This window comes from Bos grunniens, chromosome 7, assembly GCF_055505025.1.
Source record: "Bos grunniens cultivar Pamir isolate PY7600 chromosome 7, Bosgru_T2T1.0, whole genome shotgun sequence".
In the NCBI taxonomy this organism is placed as follows: Eukaryota; Metazoa; Chordata; class Mammalia; order Artiodactyla; family Bovidae; genus Bos; species Bos grunniens.
In genome coordinates, this window is record NC_141171.1 from 15,953,665 (window position 1) to 15,981,630 (window position 27,966).

Genomic DNA, 27,966 nt, shown 5'->3' on the forward strand with positions numbered 1-27,966 from the left:
ATAGCTTCCAGGGCCCCAACATTCCATCCCCGACCTTGTCAGAGGAGGGAGTGGACAGGCCTGCCAGGCCCAGGTAGCCGAGGCAGAGCGGAGGTTGACAGGAAAGTGTGCTGTCCGCTTCCGCCTTGTTCAGGAAAGGACCAGGCTGGAGACAGAGAGGGGTCCGCCCGCCTTCCCCCAATAATCAAGCCTAGGGAAGAACATCTCCTTTCTTGCTCTTTAATCTCGCTCTTCTCTCTTGACACAGTTCCAGCAGTGCAACCCTAGGGGCCAGCTCCAGAAATCGGGCGGGGGTGGGGGACCTGCCCCGGGGGTCCAGCCCTAGAGCGGAGCAGGGGCGCCTCCTTCCGGCCCGCGGTCCGGGCGGCCCCCCGCGGATGTCCCGGCCCTGACAGGCCCGGGCATGGTGTCCAATCGGACGAATAAATAGGGGCGTTCAGTGGTCGGGGCGGATCAGGCGGGTTTGTGGTCCGGGTGGCTTTTGAGCGTGTGGAACTTGACGCTGTCCAGCTTCTCGAAGCGCTTCCCGCAGCGCTCGCACGTGAAGTTGTACTGCACCTCGGCCGTGTGCTTCTTCATGTGCCAGTTGAGCGATGCCCGCTGTCGGCACTGGTAGCCACAGATCTCGCACCTGGGGGAGAGCCCGCAGGAGGCACGGGGGGGGCGGGGGTCAGAGTGGGCGGGGCCGAAGAGAAGCACCGGGGAGGGGTCACCTCGCCTCGGGGATGGGGCCCAACCACTAGGGCGGGGCCGGCCCAGAAAGGGGCGGTACCACCTGGGGGATACTCTGGAAACCCCAGAGGCAACACTGGGGGCGTCACCCGCCTAGGCACTGCCCTGGGCGGGTCCGGGCCCGGATGCCCTTCCTCCCAGCCCCTCGCCGGAAGCCCATCACTCACTGCAGAGGCGTCTCGCCTGTGTGCGTGCGCCGGTGTACCTCCAGGTGGTTCTTCCTCTTAAAGGACTTGCCGCAGGTTTCGCAGGTGAATTCACGGACACCTGAAGAAGACTATGATAACTAAGGCAGCTAAAATGAAGCGCAGCTACATCCTCGCAGGAGGCTCGGAGGCTGCCTAGGAAGGCGATTAGGCAGAGCAAGAATCTGAACTCAGATCCCTGAGGGGCACAGGACGCAAACTGCCAAGCCAGAGTGGGCCTGAGTTTGACCCAAATATTTCACCTATTGGGGCGATTTCACATAAAAATCTAAAGTTCCGGCTTCTCGAAAAGTCTGAAGCCGTGCCCTCTCGCTGGGCACGGGGGGAGGCACCAGCGCTCCCCACGAACCTATAGGCTATGACCTGGGTCAGGGAGGTGCTTGTGGCAGACGGAACAGAAATCCTGTCTCAAGTCCACTTCCCTACCCTGGGGTGGTTCAGTGTTCCTGCTCAGTCCTGAAACAGCTCCCACATGAGCATTGCTTGCAGAAGTGGGGAGCCCAGAGGCCAAGCTAGGGACGAGGCAGCCAGCCCCTGCCCAGCTACACATGACTCATAACAGCAGGTGTCCTTGTGGCCATGCAGCTCCAGCTTACTGACCACTGGGGACGTGCCCAGTGAACTGCTTTACTTCCACCATCTCACACCAGCCCTTGCGGTGGACATGGAGGAGGCTCTGAGAGAGGCAGCCCCAGGCCCAGGTTGCACCCTGCTCCCAGCCCTGGCTTCCAGGCCCAGGGCCCCCTGCCTGTAGCTCAAGCTGCCAACCCGGCCCTGGGCCTGACCTGAGTGAATGATCATGTGCCGCCGCAGGTGGTTGGATAAATAGAACTTCTTGCCGCAGCCAGGATGAGGGCACACTTTGGTCTTCCCTTTCCGATGCACGAGGTTGACGTGGTTCTGGGGGTGAGAGGGGCAGGAGTGGGTGCCATGGGCCCACTTGGGAGCTCTGCAGGGTGGGGACAGATAGGGGCCGGCGGGGGCTTGCCCCTGCCCTTAGGAGGGACTCCCAGACCCAAGCTGGGGCCCAGGGGCACAACTGGGATCAAAGAGCAGCTTAACCGGGCACCTACTCCAGTCAGACTCTGGGCTGGGGCATCCGTCAGCCTCATCAGAACCATGTCAGAACCACGGGAAGGGGCTGCCACCAGCCCAGCTTGTGGATAGGGAAACTGAGGCTCTGGAGGCTTAGTGGTTTGGTCTTGTCTTACAGGTGGGCAGTGACAGGGCTAGGACTGGAGTCCATGGCTGTCAGCCTCACAGTGACTCTTTCTGTGCTGTTGAGCTGCCCCCAGAGCCTGGAGCAGGCAGCCCCCAAGTCATTCATTCCTTTGTTCTTTAACTCACTGGCACAACCGCTCCAGTGTGCAGCACCAGGCCTGGCACACAGATGGGGCTCAATACGTGCTTAATGAAAACATGACTTGGCAAATTCCAAGTTCTCTTGGAGCCATGTCCTGTGCCAGGAGTGGGGTTGTGATGGAACCCTGTCTCTGCTCTCAGGGCACCCTCTCCAGACCCCAGGGGGCACACTGCAGGCATGTCCTGGTAGTGCAGTGAGTGACAGGGGTGAGGAGGGAAGTAGGGTGGGCTTCCTGGCAGAGGGGCACACAGAGTTAAGCTTGGAGAGAAGGCACCCTGAGCTGACAGGGTGGCCTGGGCAGAGGCGGGGAGAGTTCAGGTGCTGGAAGAAGGGGAGTGTGGGGGGAGCCCCTGGGGCCAGGCAGGATACAGGCTGTGCAGAGACAGTGGCTGGCCAAAGGAGCAGGATGGGCAGGGCTGGAGGACAGGAGGGGAAGGCACAGAGGTGATGCCTGCCTCTCTGTGGTGAGGCTGAGACCAGCTGGGGCCAGGTGTATGCGTGCGAGACAGGCCAGTGGTGCCTGGAGGCCTTGCCCCACAAGCCACAGTGCCCAGATGCCTTGCACAGGCAGCCCTGCTGGGCCTACCTGGGTGGGGGGCTCACCTGGAAGCTGCTGAGGGCCACGTAGACCTGGCTGCAGCCCTCGTAGGGGCAGTGGAACATCTCCAGCAGGCCATCGGCATCCATCACCCGCGACCTCTTGCTCCGCCGCCTCCTAGAGGGAAAGGGGCCTGTGGCATCGGTGCTCCCGCACCAGGAGCCGCTCCTAGTCCCTGCCTCCACCCGCCTGGCACCCACTTCTCAGGCTCCTTGGGGATCTCGTAGATGATGGCGGACATGTCGCTGCCCTCTAGCTCCTCCCCGTCGGCCTCAGCGTCAGGCTCGGCGCTCTCAGGCACCGTCGCAGCCAGCTCGGCCATCTCGGGGGCCACCAGCTCCTCCTTCTCCTCCTTCTTGAGCACGCACAGGTCCTCCTTCTCTACGGGGATGGACACAGAGTGAGTGCCCACGGGGACTAAGGCTGTTGAGAAGCTCATTCTGGGGTCACTCCTCGCCCTCCCCTCGCCAGGTCCCAATGTGCCCCCCCTTCCAGCCCCCGGACTGGAATGGCTCCCCCAGACCTTTCTTGGTCTCAATGCCTGTCATGGCAGCAGGGTCCATGGTACTGGGCGGGCCACCCTCCGGCTCTGTCTGTGTGTAGGCAGCCACGCCCTCCATCATGGCACAGGGCACCTCATCGCCCAGGCCCCCTCCGGGGGCACTGCTGCCAGCTGCCATGTTGAGGTGGATGCCCTCGGCCGTGAGGGCATCGTAGCCGGGGCCAGCGATGATGATCACCTGCGACCCGGGCACCATGCCTGGCATGGGACAGCTGGCCACCACCTCGCCCAGTGCCTCCTGGGGCACGTTCTCAAAGAGGGTGCCAGGGCCCGGGCCCACTTGTACGGGCACGGGCACGCACACCACTGTCTCCAGGGCCTCTGGCCCGCTGCTGGCCGGGTTGGGGCATAGCGGGTTGCCCTGCTCAGCCAGGCTCTCCACGTGGTGGACGTCGAAGGGGATGTGCATGCCCTCCTGTGTGATGAGCCCACTGCTGCCCGCCGGGCTGGTGGGCGTGACTGCCGCCGTGGCCACTGTCGCCTTGGTTGGCTGGCCCTCGGGGGGCTCCTCGGAGTCAGAGCCAGAGCCGGAACTGGACGAGTCAGAGCTGCCGGCCACCAGGCCATTGCCCACTGTGGTGACAGAGGAGAGGGGATGGTTACAACAGTGTACAACGGCAGCAGCTGGTTTTTGTTGGAAGCCCACCTGCCCCAGGGGTTGGGCACTGCGACTCCCCTGTAAGAGTAGTCAGCTCAGTCCCATATCCTCCACTGTTGCCCTGCACTTTGGAATACTCCCCTGCCTCAGCCCCCAGACCCACACTCAGGCTTCCTGGCTCCTCCCTGGTGGCTCCTTCTCAGCCTTTTCTGTTCTTATGGGCCTGGCAAGCTCTCGCTGGGGCTTCTCCTCAGCTCTCCACTCACCCCAGCATATTGGTCGGGCTGGCCGCGTTAAACACCGCCCTCCTCCTGGACACCAGCCAGTCCAACAATTGGATTCAGTTCTGTCACCATCTGTCCAGAGACCGTGTCTGACCCCGTACGTTAAAGAACTCAATCCCACAAGACTGCCCCCACTTCAGATACCAGTCACAAGTCCCAGATCACCCATACTTCCAGCTATAAAGTGGAGGCTCCGGCAGACCTCTGCTCAGTTTCAATAATTTGCTAGAACAACTCACAGAACTCAAGAAAGTGATCTGCTTCTGATTACAGTTTTATTATAAAGGATACATCTCAGCATTTGCCCGATGGAAGAAAAACGCAGGGCAAGGTAATTATGTGTGCATGTGTGGGGCCCGTCATGGAGCTGAGAGGCTCTCTACAGATACACCAGTCTCCCAGCACCTCAACATGTCCACCAACCTGGACGCTCTCAGAACCTCACTGTTTAAGAGTTTTTAAAACTTTATGTATTTATTTATTGGCCACGCTGCAGGGCGTGCAGGATCTTAGTTCCCTGACCAGGGATGGAACTTGCACCCCCTGCAGTAGAAGCACAGAGTCTCAACTACTGCTGCTGCTGCTGCTGCTGCTGCTAAGTCGCTTCAGTCGTGTCTGACTCTGTGCGACCCCATAGATGGCAGCCCACCAGGCCCCGCGGTCCCTGGGATTCTCTAGGCAAGAACTGCACCACCAGAGAATTCCCAAAAGTTTTTATAAGGAAATGGCTACCCACTCCAGTATTCTTGCCTGGAGAATCCCATGGATGGAGGAGCCTGGTGGGCTACAGTCCATGGGGTCACAAAGAGTCGGACACGACTGAGTGAATTTCACTTTCTCCAGCCCCCATCTGCTTCTGGGGGTTGGGGCTGGGGCTGAGAGCTGCCACTGGTGACTGGCTCCCATCCTAAAGCCTTCTAGGGGCTCATCCCTGAGTCACTTCATTGGACTGTTCCCCAGGTGTGCAGCATGTGGGATCTTAATTCCTCAACCAAGGATCAAACTCATGCCCTCTGCAGTGGGATCAGAGTCCTAACCACTAGACTGCCAGGGAATTCCCCAGCAATAAAGTATGTTTAAATTAAGGAATGTACCTTTTCCCCTGCAATGCTATCGCACACTTAACAGATCACAATTTAGTATAAACATAACTTTTACATGCACTGGGAAACCAAAAAGCTCATGGGTCTCCCTTTATTTCGATATTTGCTTTATCGAGGTGGTCTGGAATGAAAGCTGCAACGTCGCCTAGGTCTGCCTGCATCTATTTTTATTATAGTGCCATCTCTCCCCATGGCCTGGTGCCTCCGGTGGACAGTTCTCACCCGAACCTCCTGTGGAGGTACAGACTGTCACACCTCACTGCGTCCTCCACTGCTCTCTCTGGTGTGTGTGGGGGTCTTATGGGCGTCTCAGACTCTGGTTTGAATCTCCCCTCAGAGAAAGGCTCAAAGACATCCCTATCTAAGCCGGTGGCAGCTGTGCCCGTCCGACTGCTCAGGCCAAAGTCCTGGGGCTCTCCTTGACTTCTCCCTTTCACACCCACTTCCAATCTGTCAGCAAAACCTGTTGGCCCTGCTTCCAAAATACATCCCCGGGCAGGCAGCTTCTCCTACCCCCGCCCCGCAAATCCTGGGGAGAGTCCCACCAGCCCAGAACATGCACTTCTTTCTAATGGGTGCCCCTGCTCCCATCCTTGTCCCCCACCAAGTCTGTCTTGTCCTCAGGGGTCAGAGGGAGCCTGTGAACACCTGCTTAGGTCATCTCCCTTTCTAAGAATCTGCTCATTGCTTCCTGTGGAAGAGACAGGGCAGCTGCTCACCGAACAACCCCCCGCCCCGTGTGCCCCCCTCCCCCGTCTCTTCCTCCTGACACCTGGTGGACTACATGTCCCAGCAGCCTTTGCTGTTAGGCGTGGTAATACAGATGAGTCCCAGTAGAACAAGAGTGGAAGTGAGCTGTGTCAGGTCACAGGAGGTGGGGTGCATTTGTGTCAGCCTCTGGCCTTACCTCAGTTAATGCCCTTCCCAACTGACTTGGCATACCAGCCAAACTCTTCCATGACCACAAAGCCCGCAATCTGCCCCCATCATCTCCTCTCCAGCCCCAATGACCTCCTTTCCATACCTGGAGATGCTGGGCAGGTTTCTGCCTCAGGACCTTTGCACTGGCCGCTCGCTCTGCCAAATCCTCTTTCTGCAGATGCCTGCGTGGGCTCCTCCCTCACCTCCATCACAACCTTCCTCAAGTGGTATTTCTTCAGGGATGCTTTGGACCACTTTGTTTCAAATTGCGCCCTTTTCTCTCCTGTTTTTCCCCCAATACTTGCCACCTTCCACTTCACTCTAGGTTTTACTTGTTTATCTTGTTTACTGTCTGCTTCTCTAGACCATAAACTCCACAAAGATGGGGGGTCCCTGTGCACAGGGTACCAGCTGATTGGTCCACGTTGAGCTCAAGTTTGTAAGAATGAGGGAATCCAAGACCAAGGCTGTGATGAAGTCCAAGGGGGCCAGGCATCTTACCCAGGCATTTGGTACTAATGTCCACACGCAGGAAGAAACTGGGGACTGGGCAAATGAATGACTGTCCCTTCAGCTACTCATTCGAGACACAGCTGGGGTATACTGTCTGGGTACTACATATCACATCTACAGTCCCAGAGGGTCATGTGGAGAATACAGGCTCTGGAGGGGGATCCCAGTGCCCACTCCTCCACCTGTGTAAAGTGGGGGTGCCTGCTAACCTCTCTGGGCCTGGGGCTAACTTGGCACCCACCCAGGGGGTGTTTGGGGGTATTTAAATGAGTAAATAGGACAGTAGGGCTTATGGTAAGCACCTCATCAGTGTTTCCCATCATAGTTATTATAGAATAATAATATTCCCCCACCCATCCTTGACTCATCCCTAGGCAGCAGCAGGGGTAGGGTGGGGGGGATTGCCCCTTCTTTTTTTTTAAAATAAATATTTATTTATTTGGCTGCACTGGGTCTTAGTTGCAGTACTCAGGATCTTTAGTTGCAGCATGTAGGAGCTAGTTCCCTCACCAGCAATTGAACCCAGGTCTCCAGCACTGGTAGCGAGGAAGTCTTATGTGCTGGACCACCAGGGAAGTCCCAATTGCCCCTCCTTCTAACACTCTGTAATCTTTAGGGTGGACTGAGCCCTGTGGCTCCACCCTGGAGTGGGGGCAGCTTCCTAGAGAGTTGGGGCCTGGCCAGGGCATGTGCCTGGATTCCCAATGACAATGTCCAGCTGTTAAGTGGACACTAGACTTCTTGCCAGTTAATAATGATGTTAATGACAGAATTGGCCGTGCACCCACCAGCATCCTGTGGTCCTGGTGGGAGGTCCGCCCTTGGCAGAGAGCTGGTAAGGGTGCTGTTGAGGGCCCAGGGCTGGAACAGGGACACAGCCACTCCCTCCCCCTCCCCCCCGGCCAGCGCTCACAACAGACCTGGCCAATTGCTCCCAGCATTCATTCCTGACAGCCCAGACCCAGAATCCACTGGTGTCACAGTTGGGCTGGGCCATCAAGGGATCCTTCTGGGTACCACCCCCAACCTAGCCAGACACAGAGCCAGATGGGCCAGTCACATGACTCCCAGGAGCCTTGGTTTCCTCAACTGCTAATGACGGGGCAGTGGGGAGGGTCCAGGGTGGTTCAGGGCAGGGCCTGGCATCAGGAGGACAAGATGGCCACGGGGCTGGCTGCTCTCTGGGAGCCTGGCTGACACACCACGGGACAGCCGTTGGCCGGGGTGTCCACCCGGAACACCTCTCGCCCACGGCTTCCCCTTGGCCAGCTGGGATGCCACCTGCTCAGAGATGCCTGCCAGCCCTGGTCGCTGATCCCACCCTCAGCTCCAGCAGGGTGCCTGGCAGTGGGCCCCAGGTTTCTTCTGGTGCCAAGCTCCTGAGGCAGGTGGGCAGCCCCTCACCACCCACAACGTCTCCTCTGCTCCCCCACCAGAGCCAACGGGGCCCTCCTAGTCCTGAGCAGGCCGCTGGCTCACGTGTGTGTGTGTGTGTGCGTGCATGCATGCGATGTGGAATGGCAGGTGAAGGACTGGGGCAGTGAGAGATGAGCATGCGGGGCCAGTGGTTGGGGAGGGATAAAGGGATGAAAAGGGGAGTGAGATGGAGGAGAGACAGTGGGGGGTAGAGGGAAAAGGCATGAGATGATGTTGGGGGCAGAAAGAGTGAGGACGAAATACAGAAAGATAGGAGGGGGAAGTGGGTCTCTGGTCTTCTTGACCAGAGAAAGGTCAAGAGCAGAGAATGGGGCACAGGGAGAAGGAGAACAGGCTGCAGGGAGGGCAAGAGGATGAGGTTCCTGAGAAAGAGGCGGAGAAGTAAAGGAGAACAAAGAGGCCAGGAGAGGCCCAGCACCTGCCAGGCCCTCCAGCCACTGAGCTGGGTTCCTGGATCCCAGCTCTGCCTGCCCCTGACCTCGGGCACACTGCGTCACGCCCTGGTGGTCCCTTCGCAGAATGGGGACCAGCTCTCGGGCTCTGTAAGGACTCAAGGACGGCAAGATCACCCAACGTCAGGGCCGTGTTACTTGCTGTGAGGTCTGTGATGCTGGCCTGATGCTGGCAGGGCCCCAGACCCCGCAGGCCATGGTGCGCCCTCCCTGCTCCCCCAGCAGACCCACCTTTGTCACTCTCAGGGTCCGAGTCACTGAGCGGCTTCAGGGGGGAGTGCAGGTCTTGGAAGTAGCGGTGCCCGGCTTCACACTGCCACACAGCCGTGGTGTACAGGCCGAAGGTGGGGTCCAGCTCAGCCAGGTGCGGCTCGTAGGGGCAGCGGTGCTTGTGGTCCTCATACCAGATCACCACGTTCTTCAGGCAGTTCACATTGCGTCGCCGCCCTGCACACACAGGCCCGGGGCAGCGTGAGGGGCAGTGGTTGCCCCCCAACCCCGCCCAGCAGCGGGGCCCCCAGAACCATCCTCAGCCTTAAGGCTCCCCAGAGGTTAAGACACCCTCCTGAGTCCTGTCCGGGCCTGTCCCCAGTACACAGATGAGGAAACTGAGGCTCAGAAACTTGAGGCCTGCCCTGGAGACAACAAAGGCTAGCCAGGGACTGTCCCCACTGTTGGGGTTGAGTCCTACGCACGACAAAGCCTGGTACCTGGCAGGTGCGCAGCTGTCAGCTGCCGGTTACAGTTAGGATCGTCCTCGTCAGCTTGGCATCTCCTGCCTGCCCAGCTCAGTCACTGCACCCTGCTCACCCAGCTTTTACCTCTGCCCCTACCCACCACGGCCGACAGAAGGCACCTCTGAACACTTGGGCCAAGTCACCACCCTTTTCTGCTCAGAATTTACCGGGGCTCCCATCTCACTGGGGGTAAAAGCCAAAGACCTCCCCGAGGTTTCCCAAGCCCTGCATGTCCTGCCCCGTCACCTCCCGCCATCACCTCCTCCCACTGCTTCCCTGATCACGCCACTCTAGGCTCAGGGCCTCCTCCCAGATCCTCACCTACAGAAGTATGGTCTGGCCTTAGGGCCTCTGCAAGGGTTCTGTCCTCCTCCTCCAGACACCTGCCCTGCCCCTCGCCCTTGGAGCTGGACTGCCTGGGCTAAAATCCCAGCTCTGCCACTTCCCTGTAAGTGGCTCAGCTTCTCTGAACCTCAGTTTCCCCTTCTGGGCCGGGAGAGGATAATGGTCCCCACTTCCTAAGGGCTGCCGGAGGCAGGGAGTGACGACATCCATAGGGCCCAGGACAGGTAATGGTACCTAAGATTCCTGTGATGATCCTAGTCCTGCAGCTGATGGGGAGGAAGGTGTGCCCTTGACTTTCCAGGCTGGGGGATGAAGAGGGAGGGGGTCTAGGAAAGGTCCTGGGGCTAGGGATGGTGCTGGGGCCACCAACCCAGTGATGATCATGGGGTACCACCAGCAGCCACCTCTCCTGCCCAGCACTTGCCTCCTTATCTCCTCTGGGATTGAGAGTCACGGTCTTAGCTCAGCTTCCGCATCTGACCATGAGAAGGGGAAGGGGAGGGGCTCACTGACATCAGACGGATGTCCCTGGACCACAGGCCCTCACCCTGCTGGATGTGGCCTAAGACCCACTGCCCCACGACTCGGGGTCTTGGCCAGGGGGTTGGGAGGAGCTCCAGCCTCTGTTCCAACAGCCCACACCCAGCTCCCCTCGAGCCTGGCACACCACACGCCCTGTAGGCTGGGGCACAAACAGTTCCCTCTGCTCTGCCTGGCTCCTCCCCGGCTGACTCCCACGCACCGGGCAGGAGAGCAGAGGAGCGGATGGGACCCCTTGGGAGATGCACAGACCTGGGTTTGCAGTCTGGCCTGGCCACTTTCTGGCTGTGCAGCCTGGGGCAGTGACTCAGCCTTTCTGGGTCAGATGGGGGCAATGAGAGCACTCTCGCTGGGCACAGCACTGGTTCAGGTTGCCTCCGACCCTTCCTGGCCCCACTCCCACCCAAGCCCCAGGCTGGGTCAGGCCTCTCCTCTGGGCCTCCTGGTGCCCCTACATCCCCACCCCAGGCCTGCTTGGTCTCCCCCCGACCCCCCCATCTTTCCTGTGAGACTATGGGCTCTGGGAGGCCAGGGCTGACTCTGCCCCATCTCACATGGTGCCTGGCATGCGTGGGCCCTCCATAAACCATCTGCGAGGGAGGGAGGGTGGGAACCAGCCACAAAGCCACTTACTCCCATCACCACCCCCACCCTGGCCACAGCTCCACTTACTTTTCTTCCGCTTTGGCTTTTTGGGGACTTGCTCCCAAGGCTTCCTGTAACAGAGAGAGGAGGCAGTGGGGAGTGACCCCGGGGACTGATGATGGTGAGACCCTAATCCTGCTCATGTGGGGCAGCATGGGAGCTTCTGCTTCCTGGGCCTGGCCTGCTGTCCACGGCGGCTTCACTTGGGCTCTGCTGCCCTGGCATGGGGTCTACCATCATCACCCACCTCAAAGAGTGAGAAACTGAGGCCCTCAGCGTGAGGCCGCCCGCCCAGGGTCCCCAGACTGGGGAGTAGACTTATCAAGGGTGAGTTTATTTGGGGAGTCTGACCTAATCGGGGGAGACTTTAAAAGTGTACTGCTGGCTCAGTGTTGAGGACTCTGCCTGCCAGTGCAGGAGACACAGGTTTGAAACCTGGTCTGGGAAGATCCCACATGCCGTGGAGCAAATAAGCCTGTGGCCACAACTACTGAGCCTGTGCTCTAGAGCCCGGGAGCCGCAACTACTGAGCCCATGTGCTGCAACTACTGAAGCCTGCGCACTCTGGAGTCTGTGCTCTGCAACAAGAGAGGCCACTGCAGTGAGAAGCCCGCACACCACAACTAGAGAGCAGTCCCTGCTCTCCGCAACTAGAGAGAAGCCCTCGAAGCAACGAAGACCCAGCACGACCAAAAGTAAAGGAGTAAAACTAATAACAATAATAAATGCACTGCTGAAGCCACAGACTGGAGACAGAGAGCAAGGGGGCCTGAAGCCAGAGACTGGAGACAGACAGCAAGGGGGCCTGTGAGGCGCCAGGACCTGAAAATGGCCCAGCAAGACTGTAGGAACCCCAGCCGTACAGCCCCGAGGAAATGGATTCTTCCAAAGCTCTGAGCAAGTTTAGAAGCAGGTCTCTCCCTGGGTGAGCCTCTAGGCGACAATGGCATATCAGGCTGATACCTTGATTTCAGCCTTGAGACCCTGAGCTGAGGATCCAGCTACAATGTGCCAGATACCTGACCTGCAGAAATGTGAGATCATAAATCTGTGTACTTTTAAAGCCACTGAGTCTGTAGTCAGTTGCTACCCAATAGCACCATCATAGACGACCTCAGACTGCCCCATCCAAGGTCCTGCACATTCTGCCCCTGAGGCTGGACCAGAGTCCTGGGAAGATGGTCAGGCCCTAACGGCCTGCTCGACGAAGGTCCTGCCCAAAGGCCATGCCATTGTGTCCACCTGCCTCCAGAGCTTTCCCCCGCCCTGCCTGGGTCCCCACACTGACTGTGTGCCCCAGTGGGCCATGGCCTGGGGGAGCCCAAAGGCAAGGGGGTCCCATGGTCTACTATACCAGGATGGCCACCAGATCTGCCAAGCAGATTCCTGACCCCACGTGGGTCTCCCAGCTGCAATCCAGCACAGATTCCGAGATGCTTTAGAGCCATCTCTTCCTGGACTGGCCCAGGCCTCCCTCCACCTTCCTGCCACCATGCTTCAGGGTCTGCCCACCTGATTCAGACTACTTCTCTGCTCTTCCTCATCTAAACCATAGCAGCAGGCTCTGGGACCGTGGGTGAGTAACCCTGCCTCCCCGTGCCTCAGTTTATCGATCTGTAGTGGGGCTCATGACAGTACCTTCTTCATGGGGTTGGCACGACGTTATAGGCATTGTAAAGAGCCTGGTAATTATTCACTCAGCAAATGGTGCTAATGATCACATTGTTATTTAATCGCTCAGTCGTGTCCAATTCTTTTGCAACCCCATGGACTCTAGCCCACCAGCCTCCTCTGTCCGTGAGATTTCCCAGGCAAGAATACTGGAGTGGGTTGCCATTTCCTCCTCCAGGGCATCGAACCCAAGTCTCCTGCATTGCAGGTGGATTCTTTACCACTGAGCCACCTGGGAAGCCCAATGATGACCATTATGATTCTCAATATTGTCACAGAGCCAGGACCTGAGACACTGGTCTCCTTACTGTGGCTAGGACCACCCTCTTGCCATAAATATCCTGAAAGCTGGGCTAGGGTCTCTCTTAAGCTCCAATGCCCACCCTCTCTGACCCTTGTCCAGCCTGATGACAAGTCTCAGCTCCCATACTCCACGTCTGGTCCCAGGACAGCTCCTCTGGGCTCCTCTATCCCTCCTGTCCAGGCTCTGCCCAGGAATCCGTGCCCATGTCCCATCCCAGGAGCCTCTATGCCCTCCCATGGCCCCACCTCCCCTCCAAGGGGCCAGACTGATTGCCTCAATTCTCACCCAAACCCAAATCTAAACACCCACAACCACTTCCACCCATTCATAGCCTCACCATGGCTGGGGTGCTGGGAACTTCACTTCGTGGTGTAGACAGGCTTGGTGTCACTCAGACCGTAGTTCAAGTCTCATCTTTGCTACTGACTGCCTATGTAATCCAGAGAAGGCAATGGCACCCCACTCCAGTACTCCTGCCTGTAAAATCCCATGGATGGAGGAGCCTGGTGGGCTACAGTCCATGGGGTCGCTAAGAGTAGGACACGACTGAGCGACTTCACTTTCACTTTTCACTTTCATGCATTAGAGAAGGAAATGGCAACCCACTCCAGTATTCTTGCCTTGAAAATCCCAAGGACGGGGGAGCCTGGTGGGCTGCCGTCTATGGGGTCAGAGTCGGACACGACTGAAGCGACTTAGCAGCAGCAGCCTATGTAATCTCAAGCAGGTTTTGTCCCCTCTGGGCCTCAGTTTTCTTATCTGTGAAGTGGGGATAACTGCGGTGCCTCCCACACAGAATTGCCATGCAGGTTAAAGGAAGAAATTTCCCTGAGTGTATTTTCTGGATTACTCACATATTGTGCCCTGAGGCCAGGTTTTGCCACACCACACACAGCCTGGGGTGTCTCAGTGCCCTTGCCCCAGTCCTGCAGGCCCACACAGCTGCAGCTCAGACAAGCTTCTGGAAACATCACTTTCAGCTTAGGAACCTCCAGGGGCTCCCTCTGGCCAGTGGTTCTCAGCTCCAGCTATACAGCTTCAGCTCTTCAGAAAAAATATAGGATCTGCAACTCTACCCAGACTAACTGATTCAGAAACTCCAATAGTTGTGACACTGGCCTGAAGTTGTATAAGCTCCTAGCATTTCTTGCCCTGCTCTTTGTTGGGCATATAAGCCAGCCTGCTACCCTGGGGAGGGAGTGGGTATAATTCAGCAGGTTCTGGTTGATTCCTGATCCCCAGAATCTCCTCTGAGAGAAATGTGTTGAAAGTATGCAAGTGAAAAGCAGGGCAGACCAGGGTTTTGTTGCAGCATTGCTTGCGATAGGAAACAAACATCGTAACAGCTAATATTCAGACAGCTCACTATGTGCCGGGCACTGTTCTAAGCATTTCGGTGTAATTTAACTCATTTAATCATCACACCAACCTATAAGGCAGAAAGAGAATTCCTTCCTTACAGGTCATTTTTAAGACCAAGGTTCCATAAAGACCTCTGCCCTCCACCTGAGGAGCTAACTTGGGGTTTCCTCTTCACCCGAGTCTCCCTAGGCAGAGGTGTTCCCCAAGAGCCAAGAGGTTGTGGGATTGTAAGGGGTCCTCTGGGAGTGTGCGGCCTTGGTTTCTGGGAGTGGACCCCATGCAATGCCAGGTGGGTCACTGGAATCTCAGGACGGTTAGGGCTGGGAGGCCTGGGATGTTCAGTCACAGCCCCAGGCTATACTGTGGAGGTTTAAGGGGATGAGGCCTTTGAGGTTCCTGGGGCCAGTGGAGACCTCAGAACCTTGAGGCTTCGGGGAGGCGGGGCCGCCCCTCCAGAGACTGGGCCGTTAGAATGCTTGGAGGTGGGTCCCATACCAGGATTGGGCAGCCATAGCCCTAGAGGGCGGGGCCAAGGGCCCAGGAGGCGGGTCGAGAGGCTGGATACATCCTAGGATTGGGCAGTCGGAGCGACGGGAGGTGGGGCCGCGAGCCAGGCGCGTCCCAGGACCTGCAGTCGGAGACCCAGGCCGGCCGCCGGGGCGCCGGGCGGGGCTCACAGGTGCCATGGGCGGGGCCTGGGGGCAAGTGGGGCGGGGCCAGGCTCAGCGGGGGATGGGGGCGTCTCCTCCCTCACTCCCTCCCACCCTCACGCCGGGCCCCCTCACCCGTGGCGGCCGCTACGCTGGCCGCGCTCCAGCGAGATGAGGTAGGCGGCGAGCTTGGCATCGCTCCAGCCGCTGCGGCGCCGCAGGTCCACCCAGGGCCCGTGCGCCTCGCCCAGGTACACGCGCCTCACGTCGTACTTCTTCCGGGACTCGAGCCGCCGCCGGGCCCGGTCCGACTCCGTGAGCCGCGGCCGGCCCCGCGCCTTGCGGCCCGCAGCGCTCTCCTCGGCGGCCGCCTCCCCGCCTGCGCCTGCCTCAGCCTCCGCCTCCGCCTCGGGCTCCGGCGCCCGCTCCGCCATCCCCCCCTCCCTGGTTACCAGCCTCCCCCGTTGTTAGGAGCCCGGCCGGAAGTGGCGCGCATGTTCCGCGCCGGCGGGAAATTTCTGATGGACTCTCACTGCCCCACGGCGTCAAAAGGAGACCGAGAGCAGAAGCTGCGCATGCGCAACAAACGCTTGCACCAACTCCCTCTTCCTAATCCCTTCTGTTAAACTTTTGAGTAAACAAGAGGCGGAAGGGGTAGTTGAAGGTATGAGGCTGATCGGGGAGGAAACAGCGAAGAGAACCCATAGACCCCCGGCGGGTAGGGGATTCTTCCTCTATACCTTTATCCTGAATTCACTGCGGGGATGACAGGGAGCTGTCAGTTCTGGAAAGCCCTTGAAAAGGCATGACATCAAGCATTAAAGGGGCAGGGACACCACACTGCCAGAGAAGAGGCAAGGCAGCCCCAAGCAGGAAGACTTTTATTTGCTCTACACGCATAGGTGATGTCATGCCTACACACCAGTCCGCGGACTATGCTCTCATGACCGCCCAGGGTCAGCTCTGGCCCTGCTGTTGTCGCTGCTGACTGTCTTCTTCTTCCTGGCCCTCAGGTGGGGGTGGGGGTGGCTCCTCCAGCTCTGAGGAGGATGGCAGGAGCTCCCCGGAGGACCCTGACAGGCGGAAGACCACCGGGATCCGGGCCAGGGCTGGGTTGGTCTCCTGAAGGCCCTGGATCCACTTGGCCAGCGTGGCCTGGTCATGGGCACCCGCCACACATATGGCAAAGACAGGCCCTTCCTCCACTGTTGGGAGAGACAGGCCCTCAGTTTGTTCGGCCCCCTCACGCCCACAGCCCACACTCTTTAAGCTCCCTTTGCCTTTTGTGTATGTCCAAGCCTTTGCACACACAATCCCCTCCACCTAGCCTGCCCATTCCACACATCACCTGGGTGACGCCTCCTGATTCTTCAGGGCTCCACTGGAAACCCTCCTGACCCCCACCAGAGACTGAGTTGTGTACCTCCTCCTGGGGACCCCAAGAATGTAACATGTCTATTCCACCACTGACCTGAGGGGATGGACCGGACCTGTCCTGGTCATGCCCAGTAGCCAGCACAGGAATGTTCCACAGATGTTTGAAGGAGGAAGTGACAGAGGGCTGACAGGTCTAGAGCCCCTGAGTGGGGAGTTTCGTGCTTTCGCGTGCGCGTGCGCATGCACGCGCGCGCGTGTGTGTGTGTGTGTGTGTGTGTGTACCTGGGCCTCTGCTGGGTCTGTGAGGGTGAGTCGTAACTGGACTAGGTCTTGGCCTGGCTCTCAGCCCTCTACTCCAGAGGCGGTACCCCATCCCAAGCAGTGTTTAGAATCTGACCTGTCCTGGTTTTTACCTTCATCAATGTTAAACTCGTAGTCATCCCAGCTGCTCCTCCCGTAGGCCAGGTCTAGCTGCATCGGGTAGTAAATGTTCCACTCCTCTGGAATCTCCTCCACTTCCTACCCCAGGGAGGCGGTGCAGGCAAAGTCAGAGGCCCCGGATCTTGAAGCCACCTTCGGCCTCTTCCCTGGTCCCTGTCCTCCCGTCCCCCCATCCCCTTCCACCCCTCTGAGCCAACTCACTCTTCCCACTGCCCTGACTTCCACTTTGGGCCCTCACCCGCTCCTCGGGAGGCAGCAAGTCAGCTCTGAGGATGTGGTAATAGACACATTTGTCTCGAAGCCACAGGGAGAAGGGGCCCTCAACGAAGATTGGGCGGGCTGGGTCATGGCGGGCCAGGGCACTCTGCTGCTCAGGACTCTGGATCCCTGGTGTGGAGACACACACACATGGGGTGGGGGTGGGGGTAGTTCTGGCTCAGGGGCTGTGCCCCAGGGCCCAGAGAGCCCTCCCAGCAGGCTCAGTGAGAATGTGGCATCCCCTCCCTTCGTGGGACCTTACCTACGATGTGGGTCTCTGTAGGATCCATTGCGTCGGGGGAGTCTTTCAGCAAAGGCATCTGTAAGGAAAGCAGGGGTGGACACTTATGGCCCCCACAGCCCCTACGGGGGAAGGGCGGGGGAGAGAGAAGTGGGGAAGGGGGATTCTAGTGAAATTGAGGGCCCCTCTGAGGCCTAAATACTGGGCCTCCCACCCATCACTCAAGACCACCACCTTCTTGCTTCTATCAGATTAAGCCAAAGCCATTGACCCTGGAGATGCTCATGGGGAGGGAACCCTGGAGCCAGCCCACCTGTGTGAAAATCCTGCCTCTGCCACTGTCTGCATGACCTTGGCTGCGTTACTGAGAAGGGAGCTGCCACAGACTGCTCAAGGAACAGGAAGGCCATGCCCAGAAAACAGTGAGTATGGGGAGGTGGGGTAGGAGCAGAGGTCCAGCTGGGCCAAGGGCCCTGGAATCTAGAGAAGGCTCCACCAGGGAATCAGGGCCTGTCTTCCGGAATCACTCCAGTTCCTGAAGGGGGCCTGGCCCTGAGGAGGTGGCCGAGGGTGTGGCCAGGGGTGACTACCTGGTAGGTGGTGACCCTGGCACTGAGGTCAGGCTCCATGTGCTGCAGGGCCAAACTGGCCAGGTCCACGGGGTCCTGGGGCAGATCCCGGGGCACGGGGAAAGGGTTGATATTCTTGAAGCGGGTGAACCACAGCTTCATGCGCACCAGCTTGAGCATGGGGTAGCTTTTGCGGCCGAATATCTGCAAGAGCAGGAACTCCGTCTCCTTGTTGGGCATCACCCCTGTGCCAGGCAGATGCAGGCAGAGCCTCAGTGAGGGAGAAGAGGAGGGAAGGGATGATGGGAGAGAGATGACTGAGAGATGGGGGATGGGTGGGCAGAGGTGGACTCCAGACTGAGAGACAGGGAGGAGAGGTCAGAGCTGAGGAACCACAGAGTGGGTAGAGCGCTGAGACATGGGAGAGGGAGGCAGCCCCTGGCCCCACTCCAGCCTGCGGGCCTCACCGTGGTTCTCCATCTGCTCCAGGACTGCAATCCCGCACTCCTGCTGCCGTGGGTAGTGGAGGAAGATGCTGTGGAAGATGTTGCGAGGCCGGAAGACCTCCTTGGGGAAGATATCAAGGAGCAGGTTGTAGACAGACAGGTCCCGCTCGACGCCGTACTCGCGCATCTTGCGCAGGGCCAGGTAGATGAAGTCCACGTGGCCGCGCTTGTGCACGTTGTACTCGGTAAAGTTCTGCACCGCCCGCACGAAGTTCGCCTTGTTGCGTGCCCCATCCAGCGCGGGCCTAAACAGCTCCTCGTGGACTGCCAGGGCCTTGACGGGCCGCCTGGGGGGCTCGGGTGGGTGTGGGACCAGCGATGAGTCAGGGTTGTGGGCGGCTGCACTGCAGCGGAGGCCCCGTGGGGCCTGGGGCGGTACCTGCGGATGGAGAACCACCGCTGGAACCTGGCGCCTCCTGGTGCCCCTGGGGGACTGCCCGGCTGGCTCTTTGCTGGGAAAGATGCCAGCGGGCATCCTCATGGCCTCTGAAGAACTGTGGTGCCCTGGTTACAGACCCACAACCAGGCGCCATCACAAAGTTATCAGTTACCATAGCCAGACAGCTATGGTAACATCCCAGTGCAGGCAGTGTTCACCACGGTGAGAACAGACGCCCTCTGACACAGCAATCTTGCATCTAGTATTTAAATCCGACCGCTCTAAACATATCTGCCTCAGATGACATTTGCGCATCCGCTGCATCAGTGGAAATGGACCAAATGTGCATCAGCAAGGAAAAAATTAAGCAAGTGGCCATGAGCCTGGACAAGGGGCACCCACCGCTGTAAGACACATGGAGGAGGTGTCCTGTGACCAGGAGTGAGCTCCAAAGTATATCATTAAATGAAAAAAAGGAAAGTGTGAAACGGTGTGTACAGTAGCATCCCATTTGTGTTTAAAAAAAAAAAAAGGCTGATACATATATTTGGTCCTCACTATTTGCAGATTCCATGTTTGAGAATTTGCCTACTTGCTAAAATTCATTTGTAATTCGTAATTCAAAAGCTAATACTCAAGGTGTTTTCTGGCCATTTGCAGACACATGTAGTTGAGCTGCCCACCACCTACATTCCCAGCCAATGTGGAACAAGAGGAGGCTCGGCCTTCTCGTCTCAGCTCCCTTGCGGTCAACAAGTGTCCTTTTACTTTTTTTTCGGTTGTGCTGTATGGCTTGAGGGAACTAATTGCCCAACCAGGGATAGAACCTGGGCCCTGGCGGTAGTTGAGTCCTAATCACTGGACCTCCAGGGAAGTCCCTTACGGAATAGTCTTCTATTCCAGGCATTGTGGAGCATTTCTGAGGCTCATTTAATCTTTCCAACTGTTATCAAAGGAGTGCCTCTTCGTGTACCCATTTTACAGAAGAGGAAACTGAGGCCCAAGGAGATGACATAAGATGCCTGGTGTTACGAAGTTGCAAAGCAGCAGAGCTGAGACTGGAGCCCTCAGTCCTACTGCACCCAATAACCATCCCAATATCCTGCTTAGGTGAGATTAAAAAAAAAAAGCATTCAGGTAAAGTGAAAGCGTAGGCACTACTACAGGTGATATAAGCATAGGGAGAAATAAGCAGAAAATCAAATTCTAGAATGCCCCAAAGAAGGGGAGACACTACAAATGAGATGATGCTAATGAAATGCGTGACTCAGGGTCTGGGCCACCAGAAGTGTTTAGTAAGGGACCTATTAATACTGTGACCATCATCATCATCCTTGTTGTAATTTATGGTCATGATCACTTCGGGTAAGAGAAGGAAATTTGATTTTCTGCTCACATCTTTACAAGTAAATGCAGGAGTTAACCAGAGTCACCGCCCAAATCTACCCACCTCAGACCTTCTTAATTTTAAATTCAAGACCCTCACCCATGGGGACACCAACGCTTTTTAAAAAGTATGTATTGATTTATTTGGCTGCGTCAGGTCTTAGTTGAAGCATGCAGGCTCTTTCATTGTGGCCCATTAACTCTCGAGTGGTGTGCCAGCTTAGTTGCCCTGGGGCATGTGGAATCTTCCCAGTCCAAGGATGGAACCCACATCCCCTGCATTGTAAGGCAGATTCTTCACCACTGGACCAGCAGGGAAGTCCACCAACACTTCTTAAAATGAGTGAGAGACATGGGAGCTCCCTGGTGGGATGGTGGTTAGGATTCAGCACTGTCACTACCGGGGCCCGGGTTCAGTCTCTGGACAGGGAAATGAGATCCTGCAAGCCATGTGGTACAGCCAAAAAAAAAAATAATAATAATAATGAGTAAGAGGGGTTCCTGGATAGCTCAGTTGGTAAAGAATTTAGCTGCAATGCAGGAGACCCCGGTTCATTCCCTGGGTCAGGAAGATCCCTTGGAGAAGGCATAGGCTACCCACTCCAGTATTCTTGGGCTTCCCTGGTGGCTCAGAGGATAAAGAATCTGCTTGCAATGCGGGAGACCCAGGTTTGATCCCTGGGTTGGGAAGATCCCCTGGAGGAGGCCATGGCAACCCACTCTAGTATTCTTGCCTGGAGAGTCCCATGGACAGTGGAGCCTGGTGGGCTACAGTCCATGGGGTCCCAACGAGTCGGGTACAGCTGAGTGACTAAGTACAATGAGTAAGAGACATTCAACTAGCACTCAGAGCAGACAGACCAGCCCAGACCCAGTCCTCCACAAACACCTCCTCCTTCTCCCCTCCCCTCTCTGCTCTTAAAGCTGGCTTCACTGGGTGCATAGTGAGGGCTTGGGAGCAGATCCCAGGCCTGCCTGCCTCTTCCTCCTCCTGGCCCCCCAAGACTAGCAGTTACCTGAGAGAAGGGGGCTCCTGTGAGGGCAGTGCTGCAGATGCCCCCCCAGCCCCGAGAGGCGCCCCGGGCCAGCAGGATGGCTTGGGCCCAGCTCATGCCTTTGCCTGTTGGACAACCACCTGGCAAGAGAAAAGAGACAGCATCAGTCTGGCAGCCCACCTGCTGAAGGCGATGAGACCTCTCTCCTGGGCAGAGGCCATGTCCCTGACGGCATGGCTAACGCACTGGCTCCACTGGTCTCTTCATTCACAAAGTGGAGGAGGAGTGATGATTACAATCGGGGTCCCTGTTCTTCTGAACCAGATCCTTTACTGTCTGGAGGAATTTGCTTCTGCATTGGTTCCCCTCCCTGCCAGATCATTCTGTTTTAATACCTTTATTTGCATGCCACAGAGCTGACCCTTAGTATAAAACTAAATGTGGTTTCAGTGGTTGACCCTTGAACAACACTGGGTTGAACTGCATGGGTCCACTTATAGGCTGACTTCTTTCTTTTTCATATTTATTTTTGTGGGACTTCCCTGGCAGTCCAGTGGTTAAGATTTCACCTTCCAATTCAGAGGGTGCAGGTTTGATCCCTAGTTGGGGAGCTTAAGATACCACATGCCTAAGATTCCAGAGCCTCATGGCCAAAAAACCAAAAACATAAAAACAGAAATATACCATAACAAATTCAATAAAGACTTTAATATATATATAGGCTGTGCTGAATCTTAGCTGTGGCATGCAGGATCTAGTTCCCCAACCAGGGACTGAATCTGGGCCCCCTGCTTTGGGAGCAGAGTCTAACCCATTGGATCACCAGGGATGTCCTTGGTTTTTTTTTCAATATATACATACTACAGTATAGCATGACCTGTGGTTGGTTCAATCTAAGGATGTGGAACCATGGCTATGAAGGGCCAATTGTAAAGTTATATTTGTATTTTCACCTGTGCAGAGGGTTGGCACCCCTAACCACTACATTGTTCGAGGGTCGATTGTATATTCACAGAATTGTGCACCCATCACTAAATCTAAATTTTCGAACATGCTTGTCACCACCCACCCCCCCAAAAAAAGAACCCTATATCCATTTGCAGTCATTCAGTCAACCCTAGGCAACCCCTAATCTACTGTGTCCTTTGGGAATTTCATGGAGCTTCCCTTATAACCTAAACGTAAAGAATCTGCCTGCAATGCAGGAGGCCTGGGTTTAATTTCTGGGTCAGGAAGACCCCTTGGAGAAGGTAATGGCTACCCACTCCAGTATTCCTGCCTGGAGAATTTCATATTATTGGAACCATATATAATATGTGCTCTTTTGTGACTGGCTTCTTTCACTTAACATGTTTTCAAGGTTTATCCACGTTGTAACATCTAACAGACTTCCTTTCAACTGCCAAAAAAAAAAAAAAATGTTCACGATATGGATTTAACCACATTTTATTTACCCATTCACCAACCGATGAACATTTGGGCTTCTTCCCACTTTTTGACTATTATGACTGTTGCTGCTATGAACACTTGTGTAGTTTTCGTGTGAACACATATTTACACTTCTCTTGGGTATATACTTAGAATCAAGTTGCTGGGACATATGGTAACTCTATGTTTAATCATTTGAGGGACTGCCAAAATGTCTTCCAAAGCAGCTGCACCACTTTACATCCCCACCAGCAGTGTATCCCAACCAGCAATGTATAAGGGTTCCAGTTTCTCTGCCTTCTTGCCAATACTTGTTGCTGTCGGCCTTTTTGATTATAGACATCATCCTAGTGGGTGTGAAGCGGGCATCTCATTGTGGTTTTGATTTGCATTTCCCTAAAAACTAGTAACAGTTGAGCATCTTTTCATGGGCTTACTGTCCATTGTGTATCATTTTCAGAGAAATGTCTATTTAGATTCTTTCTCCATTTGAATATTAGGTTATTTTTTTTACTATTGAGTGGTTTTATTGAGTTGTTTATGTTCTGGATCAGTTCAATTCAGTCGCTTAGACCTTTATGGTTCACAACTGCTTTTTCCCATTCTTTGAGTTGTCTTTTCACTTTCATGTTATTACTTGCAGCACAATTTGTTGTTGTTGTTTAAATAAGAGGTTTAGAATAGGAAAGGCTCTTAGGAAATGTTTTTTGAGTGTTAGTTGTTATTACTATTGTGCGTGTGTGCGCACGCTCATTCATGTCTGACTCTTTACAACTTCATAGACTATAGCCCACCAGGCTCCACAGTTCATGGGATTTCCCAGGCAAGACTACTGAAGTGGGTTGCCCCTTCCTTCTCCGGCAACACACAGTTTTAATTCCAACAAAGTCCAGTTTTCTGTTTTTCTTTTATAGCTGTGCTTTTGATGTTGTATCCAAAAAAACCATTGCCTGGTTCAAGGTCATGAAGATTTACTCCTCTGTTTTCTTCTAGGAGTTTTAGTTCTTACATTTAAATCTTTGATCCACTTTGAATTAATCTTTCTAAATGGCTGGTATGAGGAAGGGGTTCACTTCATATGGATATCCACTTGTCCTAATACTATTTGTTGAAAAGACTATTTTTTTCTTCCTGTTACTCTTGTTGAAAATCAACTGACCATAAACATAAGGGTTTACTTCTGGGCTCTCAATTCTTGTCCTATTGATCTATATGTTGAGCAGTAACACATTGTTGTGATTATTGTAGCTTTGTAAGTTTTGAAATTGGGAAGTATTAAGTCCTGCAACTTTGTTCTTCTTTTACAATATTATTTGGCTATTCTGGATCGTTCACTATTACATATAAAATTTAAGAATCAGCAGTCAATTTCTGGAAAAAAAAAATCTCAGATTCTGATAGGGATTGTGTTGAATCTGTAGATCAATTTGGGAAATAAAGAGTCGGACACACTGAACGAGTGAACTGACTGAATATTAAGATTTCTGATCCATGAACATGGGATACCTTTCCATTTATTTGTTGTTGTTGGTTTGGTCGCTAAGTCATGACTGACTCTTCTGAGACCCCATAGACTGCAGTCTGCCAGGCTCCTCTGACCATGGGATTTCCCAGGCAAGAATACCGGAGTGGGTTTCCTTTGACAGGGGCTCTTCCTGACCCAGGGATGGAACCTGCATCTCTTGCATTAGCAGGCGGATTCTTTACCACTAAGCCACCAGGGAAGCCCTCCATTTATTTAGATCTTCTTTAATTTCTCTCAAAAGTATTATACAGTTTTCAGTGTAGAAGCCCTTTACTTCTTTTGTTAAGTTTATTTGTATCTTATTCTTTATAAAGCTATTGTGAAATTTCATTTTCACATTGTTCATTGCTAGTGTACAGAAACGCAGTTTATTTTTTATACATTGATCCTGTACCTTGCAACTTTGCTGAACCTGCATTAGTCCTAATATATATATTTTTTTAATCGGATACCCTAGGACTTTCTACATCCAAGATCATGTTATCTGCAAAGAAAGATAGCTTTACATCTTCTTTTTTAAACTGGATGCATTCTTTTTTTTGCCCAGGTGTCCTTGCTGAACCTCCAGTGCAAAGGTGAATAGAAGTGGCCAGAGTGCACATTCTTGTCTTGTTCCTGATCTTAGGGGGAAAGCATCCAGTCTTTCGTCATTAACTATGATGTCAGCCATAGGATTGTCCACAGATGACCTATTGGGTTGAGGACATTCCTTTCTATTACTAGATGCCGAGTATTTTTATCAGAAAGGGCATTCATTTTATTCTGTCAAATGATTTTTTTTTGCATCTATTGAACTCGTGTGAATTTTGTCCTTTTAGTCTATTAATATCATGTATTACATTAATTTTCAACTGTTAAACTCGTATTGCATTTCTCTGATAAATTCCACTTGGTCATGCTGTATAATTCTTTTTATTTGCTGCTAGATTGGGTTGCAAGTATTTTGTTGAGGACTTGTGCAGCCATATTCATAAGAGAACCTGGGCTGGAGTTTTCATTTCATGTCATATCTGTTTGCTTTGGTATCAGGGTAATGCTGGCCTCATAAAATGAGCTGGGAAGTATTTGGCTCACTCTTACCACCATTTAAACTTTCTCTAGCATCTCCTTCCGCCTCTGCTCCACATCTCTGTTCCATTTATAGCACAGCTTCTCCCAAGAGGTGTCTGCATATTATACTCCTTTCTCACTCTTTCCTACTTGGCTGCTGCCCCAGCCACTCCACTGACAGCACTCCTGTAAAGACCCCTTGTGTGTTCTCCATTTAACAAAGCCAGTGATTATTTCTTTGGCCTCATTTTGCTCAATTTCTCAGAAGTATCTCGCATGTGTGAAGCCCTCCTCCCATGTTAACACTCTTGATTTTCTTCCTAGCACCCAAGGCCTGTTTTTTAGCCAGTCAGCAAGCCCTGCTTCCTTCTCTAAAGTCTGCAATGTTTGCAAACTTGAATGTGCAGATGAATCACTGAGGATCTTATTAAAATGCAGATCCTGATTCAGCAGGTCCAGTGGAGCCAGAAACTGTACATCTAACAAACATCCAAGTGATGCTGATTGCTGCTGGTCTGGAGACCGAATTCTGTGTAGTAAGGCTGTGAAGAATCCCACGTTCTGAATTTATCTGTCTGCTATTTTAAGACATCATTTAACTACCAAAAGTGGTGTTCCTCTCCTCTCTGTATTACTGTAGACAGCTGTAATGGTTTTTTAACTTTGTTCATATTAGAATTATCTTGGGAGCTTTAAAAAATTCCCATGCCCAGGCCATACCCCAGATGTACTAAATCAAAATATACAAAGGTAGGGCCTAGGTATTAGCATTTTAAAGCACCCCAATGACTCTAACACACACCTGAGATTAAGACCTTATTCTAAACCTTTGCTATTCAAAGAGTATCTATGGCACCAGCTGCATTTGTATTATCATCTGGGAGCTTATTAGAAATGCTAAATCTCAGCCTTAATCCAGACCCACTGAATTAGAATCTGCATTTTAACAAAACTCCAGGTTTCTCCTCTGTGTGTTAAGGTCTGAGAAATGATGATCAATGTGCTGATGCTCCTAAATGTTTATCACCAGTCCTGAACCCAAGTCTCCTGACCTAACTGCCACTTTGGTATTTTCCCCAGCCATCTCAAACTTATTTTGCTCCAAATCATATCCCTGCTTAAATGTGTGTCTCCTCATCTTAGCCAATGACATCACCACTGCTAGTCACTCAGATCACAAACCTGGGAATTCTGAGTCCACTGTATCCCTCACTCCCCCAGTCCAATTCATCAGCTACTCCTGTTGCTTCCAAATCCATATTAAATGCATCCATTTCTCTGCATCTGCAGGCCACCACTCCAGTCCATGATCTCTTTTCACCTATCCGGTCTCAACTTCTTTCCTTACCTGCCTCCAGTCATTTCTCCCTGCAGTGGTCAGAGGGAGCTTCTTAAAATGTAAAGTAAATTTAGTGTTCTCTGCCTAAAATCACTGAAACAGCACACAAAATTAAATCAGAATCTGCCCCTCAAAACTCACCTCTTATTACTGATAGCTCCAGCTACACTTGTTTCTTAAACAAGTTGGCTTTATTCTCATCTCAGAGCCTTTGAACTTGCTTTTCTCTCTGTTCAGAATTTATTCCCCCAGATCAGTCTCTGGTCATTCAGGTCTATAGTCAAATAAGAAGCCTTTCCTGATCACCACCCCACTCCCAATCTAAAGCCCCATTACCCTGATGAATGCATTTTAAGCAGTTATTAGCATCTGAAATCACATGTTTCCCTTATTTCTGATTCGTTCAATGTCTGACTCCCTGGGGAGATTGTGTGTGTGTGTGTGTGTGTGTGTGTGTGTGTGTGTGTGTGTGTATCTGCCTTATTGCTGTGTCTCCAGTGTGTGTGTGTGTCTGCCTTATTGCTGTGTCTCCAGCACCCGGGACTTTGTGTGTGTGTGTGTCTACCTTATTGCTGTGTCTCCAGCACCCGGGACTTGTGTGTGTGTGTGTGTCTACCTTATTGCTGTGTCTCCAGCATCCGGGACTTGTGTGTGTGTGTGTGTCTACCTTATTGCTGTGTCTCCAGCACCCGGGACTTGTGTGTGTGTGTGTGTGTGTGTATGTCTGTGTGTGTCTGCCTTATTGTTGTGTCTCCAGCACCCGGGACGTGTGTGTGTGCCTTATTGCTGTGTCTCTAGCACCCGGGACTGTGTGTGTGTGTGTGTGTGTGTGTGTGTCTGCCTTATTGCTGTGTCTCCAGCACCTGGGACAGTGCCTGGTATAATGTAGGTACCCAACAAGTATCAGTTGCATCAGGAAGAGCTAAATTTCTACCAAACTTCTAAAAATCTGAACCCCTAGGCAGGATGTACCTACAACAGCTCTGAGGCTGGCTGCCAGGATTTTGACTCCTTTGGGTGACAACGACAGACCAGGCGTCGAATTCCAGCCTAGCGGCCGGCTTGTAGCGTGACCGTGAAAGAAAGCTCTAATCTCTCTGAGCCTCAGCTGTCTCATCTGCAAAACTGGAGATTAGGGACGTGGAGACGTAGGTAAACTGAGTGCGGCTTTTGCCGGCACATCCCGGCCCGGTACGCCGAAAGGTCATGGTGCCCTGGCCCGGAAACCGGGGTCCTCCGAAGCCTCCCTCCCGCACTGACAGCCCAGAACGGGCCTCCCCGGTTCCCAGAAGTTCGCGCTTGCCTCCCCACGCGCGACCTACCTATTCACGCGGCTGGCCGCGGAATCCCTGCCCTTTCTGTCTTGCTGCTGGGCGCCGCCATGTTGCCCAGAGATGTTCCGGGTCACGAGCCGCCAGGGAGACAGCAAATCAAGACCGCCGGTTTAGA

At 54.1% G+C, this 27,966-nt stretch overlaps 2 protein-coding genes and 1 long non-coding RNA gene across 13 annotated transcripts; 1 reads left to right on the forward strand and 2 right to left on the reverse strand.

Annotated features, from left to right (window-relative positions):
- Positions 1 to 205: 205 nt before the first annotated feature.
- ZNF653 (zinc finger protein 653) lies at positions 206 to 15,457 on the reverse strand. 9 transcript variants are annotated; one of them, XR_015166712.1, is made up of 10 exons: positions 15,159 to 15,457; positions 11,064 to 11,107; positions 9,001 to 9,216; positions 4,326 to 4,415; positions 3,423 to 4,034; positions 3,100 to 3,275; positions 2,905 to 3,016; positions 1,724 to 1,838; positions 900 to 999; positions 206 to 631 (listed from the first exon to the last, which is right to left on the reverse strand). XR_015166712.1 is itself a non-coding variant. In XM_086409445.1 (10 exons), the coding sequence occupies exons 1-10, from the start codon at positions 15,455 to 15,457 to the stop codon at positions 454 to 456; spliced, it is 1,947 nt and encodes a 648-aa protein (XP_086265571.1). In that variant the 3' UTR covers positions 206 to 453. The 9 variants fall into 9 exon arrangements, 7 of the variants coding, with proteins under 7 accessions (XP_086265571.1, XP_086265576.1, XP_086265577.1 ...); XM_086409445.1 differs by having other exon boundaries at positions 3,100 to 3,280; XM_086409450.1 differs by lacking the exon at positions 4,326 to 4,415 and adding an exon at positions 13,349 to 13,441 and having other exon boundaries at positions 3,100 to 3,280; positions 15,159 to 15,269.
- Positions 14,963 to 19,282, forward strand: LOC147368624 (uncharacterized). Of its 3 annotated transcripts, none has more exons than XR_015166716.1 (3): positions 14,963 to 15,687; positions 17,592 to 17,762; positions 18,399 to 19,282. It is a non-coding gene; the product is annotated as an uncharacterized LOC147368624 (long non-coding RNA). The 3 variants fall into 3 exon arrangements; XR_015166717.1 differs by having other exon boundaries at positions 14,963 to 15,052; XR_015166718.1 differs by having other exon boundaries at positions 15,197 to 15,741.
- ECSIT (ECSIT signaling integrator) lies at positions 15,865 to 27,930 on the reverse strand. The gene is made up of 8 exons (XM_086409461.1): positions 27,840 to 27,930; positions 21,197 to 21,315; positions 18,377 to 18,794; positions 17,931 to 18,154; positions 17,362 to 17,419; positions 17,080 to 17,228; positions 16,814 to 16,919; positions 15,865 to 16,228 (listed from the first exon to the last, which is right to left on the reverse strand). Exons 2-8 carry the CDS (start codon positions 21,290 to 21,292, stop codon positions 15,981 to 15,983), a joined length of 1,299 nt encoding a protein of 432 aa, XP_086265587.1. The 5' UTR covers positions 21,293 to 21,315; positions 27,840 to 27,930; the 3' UTR covers positions 15,865 to 15,980.
- Between the last annotated feature and the right edge of the window lie 36 nt (positions 27,931 to 27,966).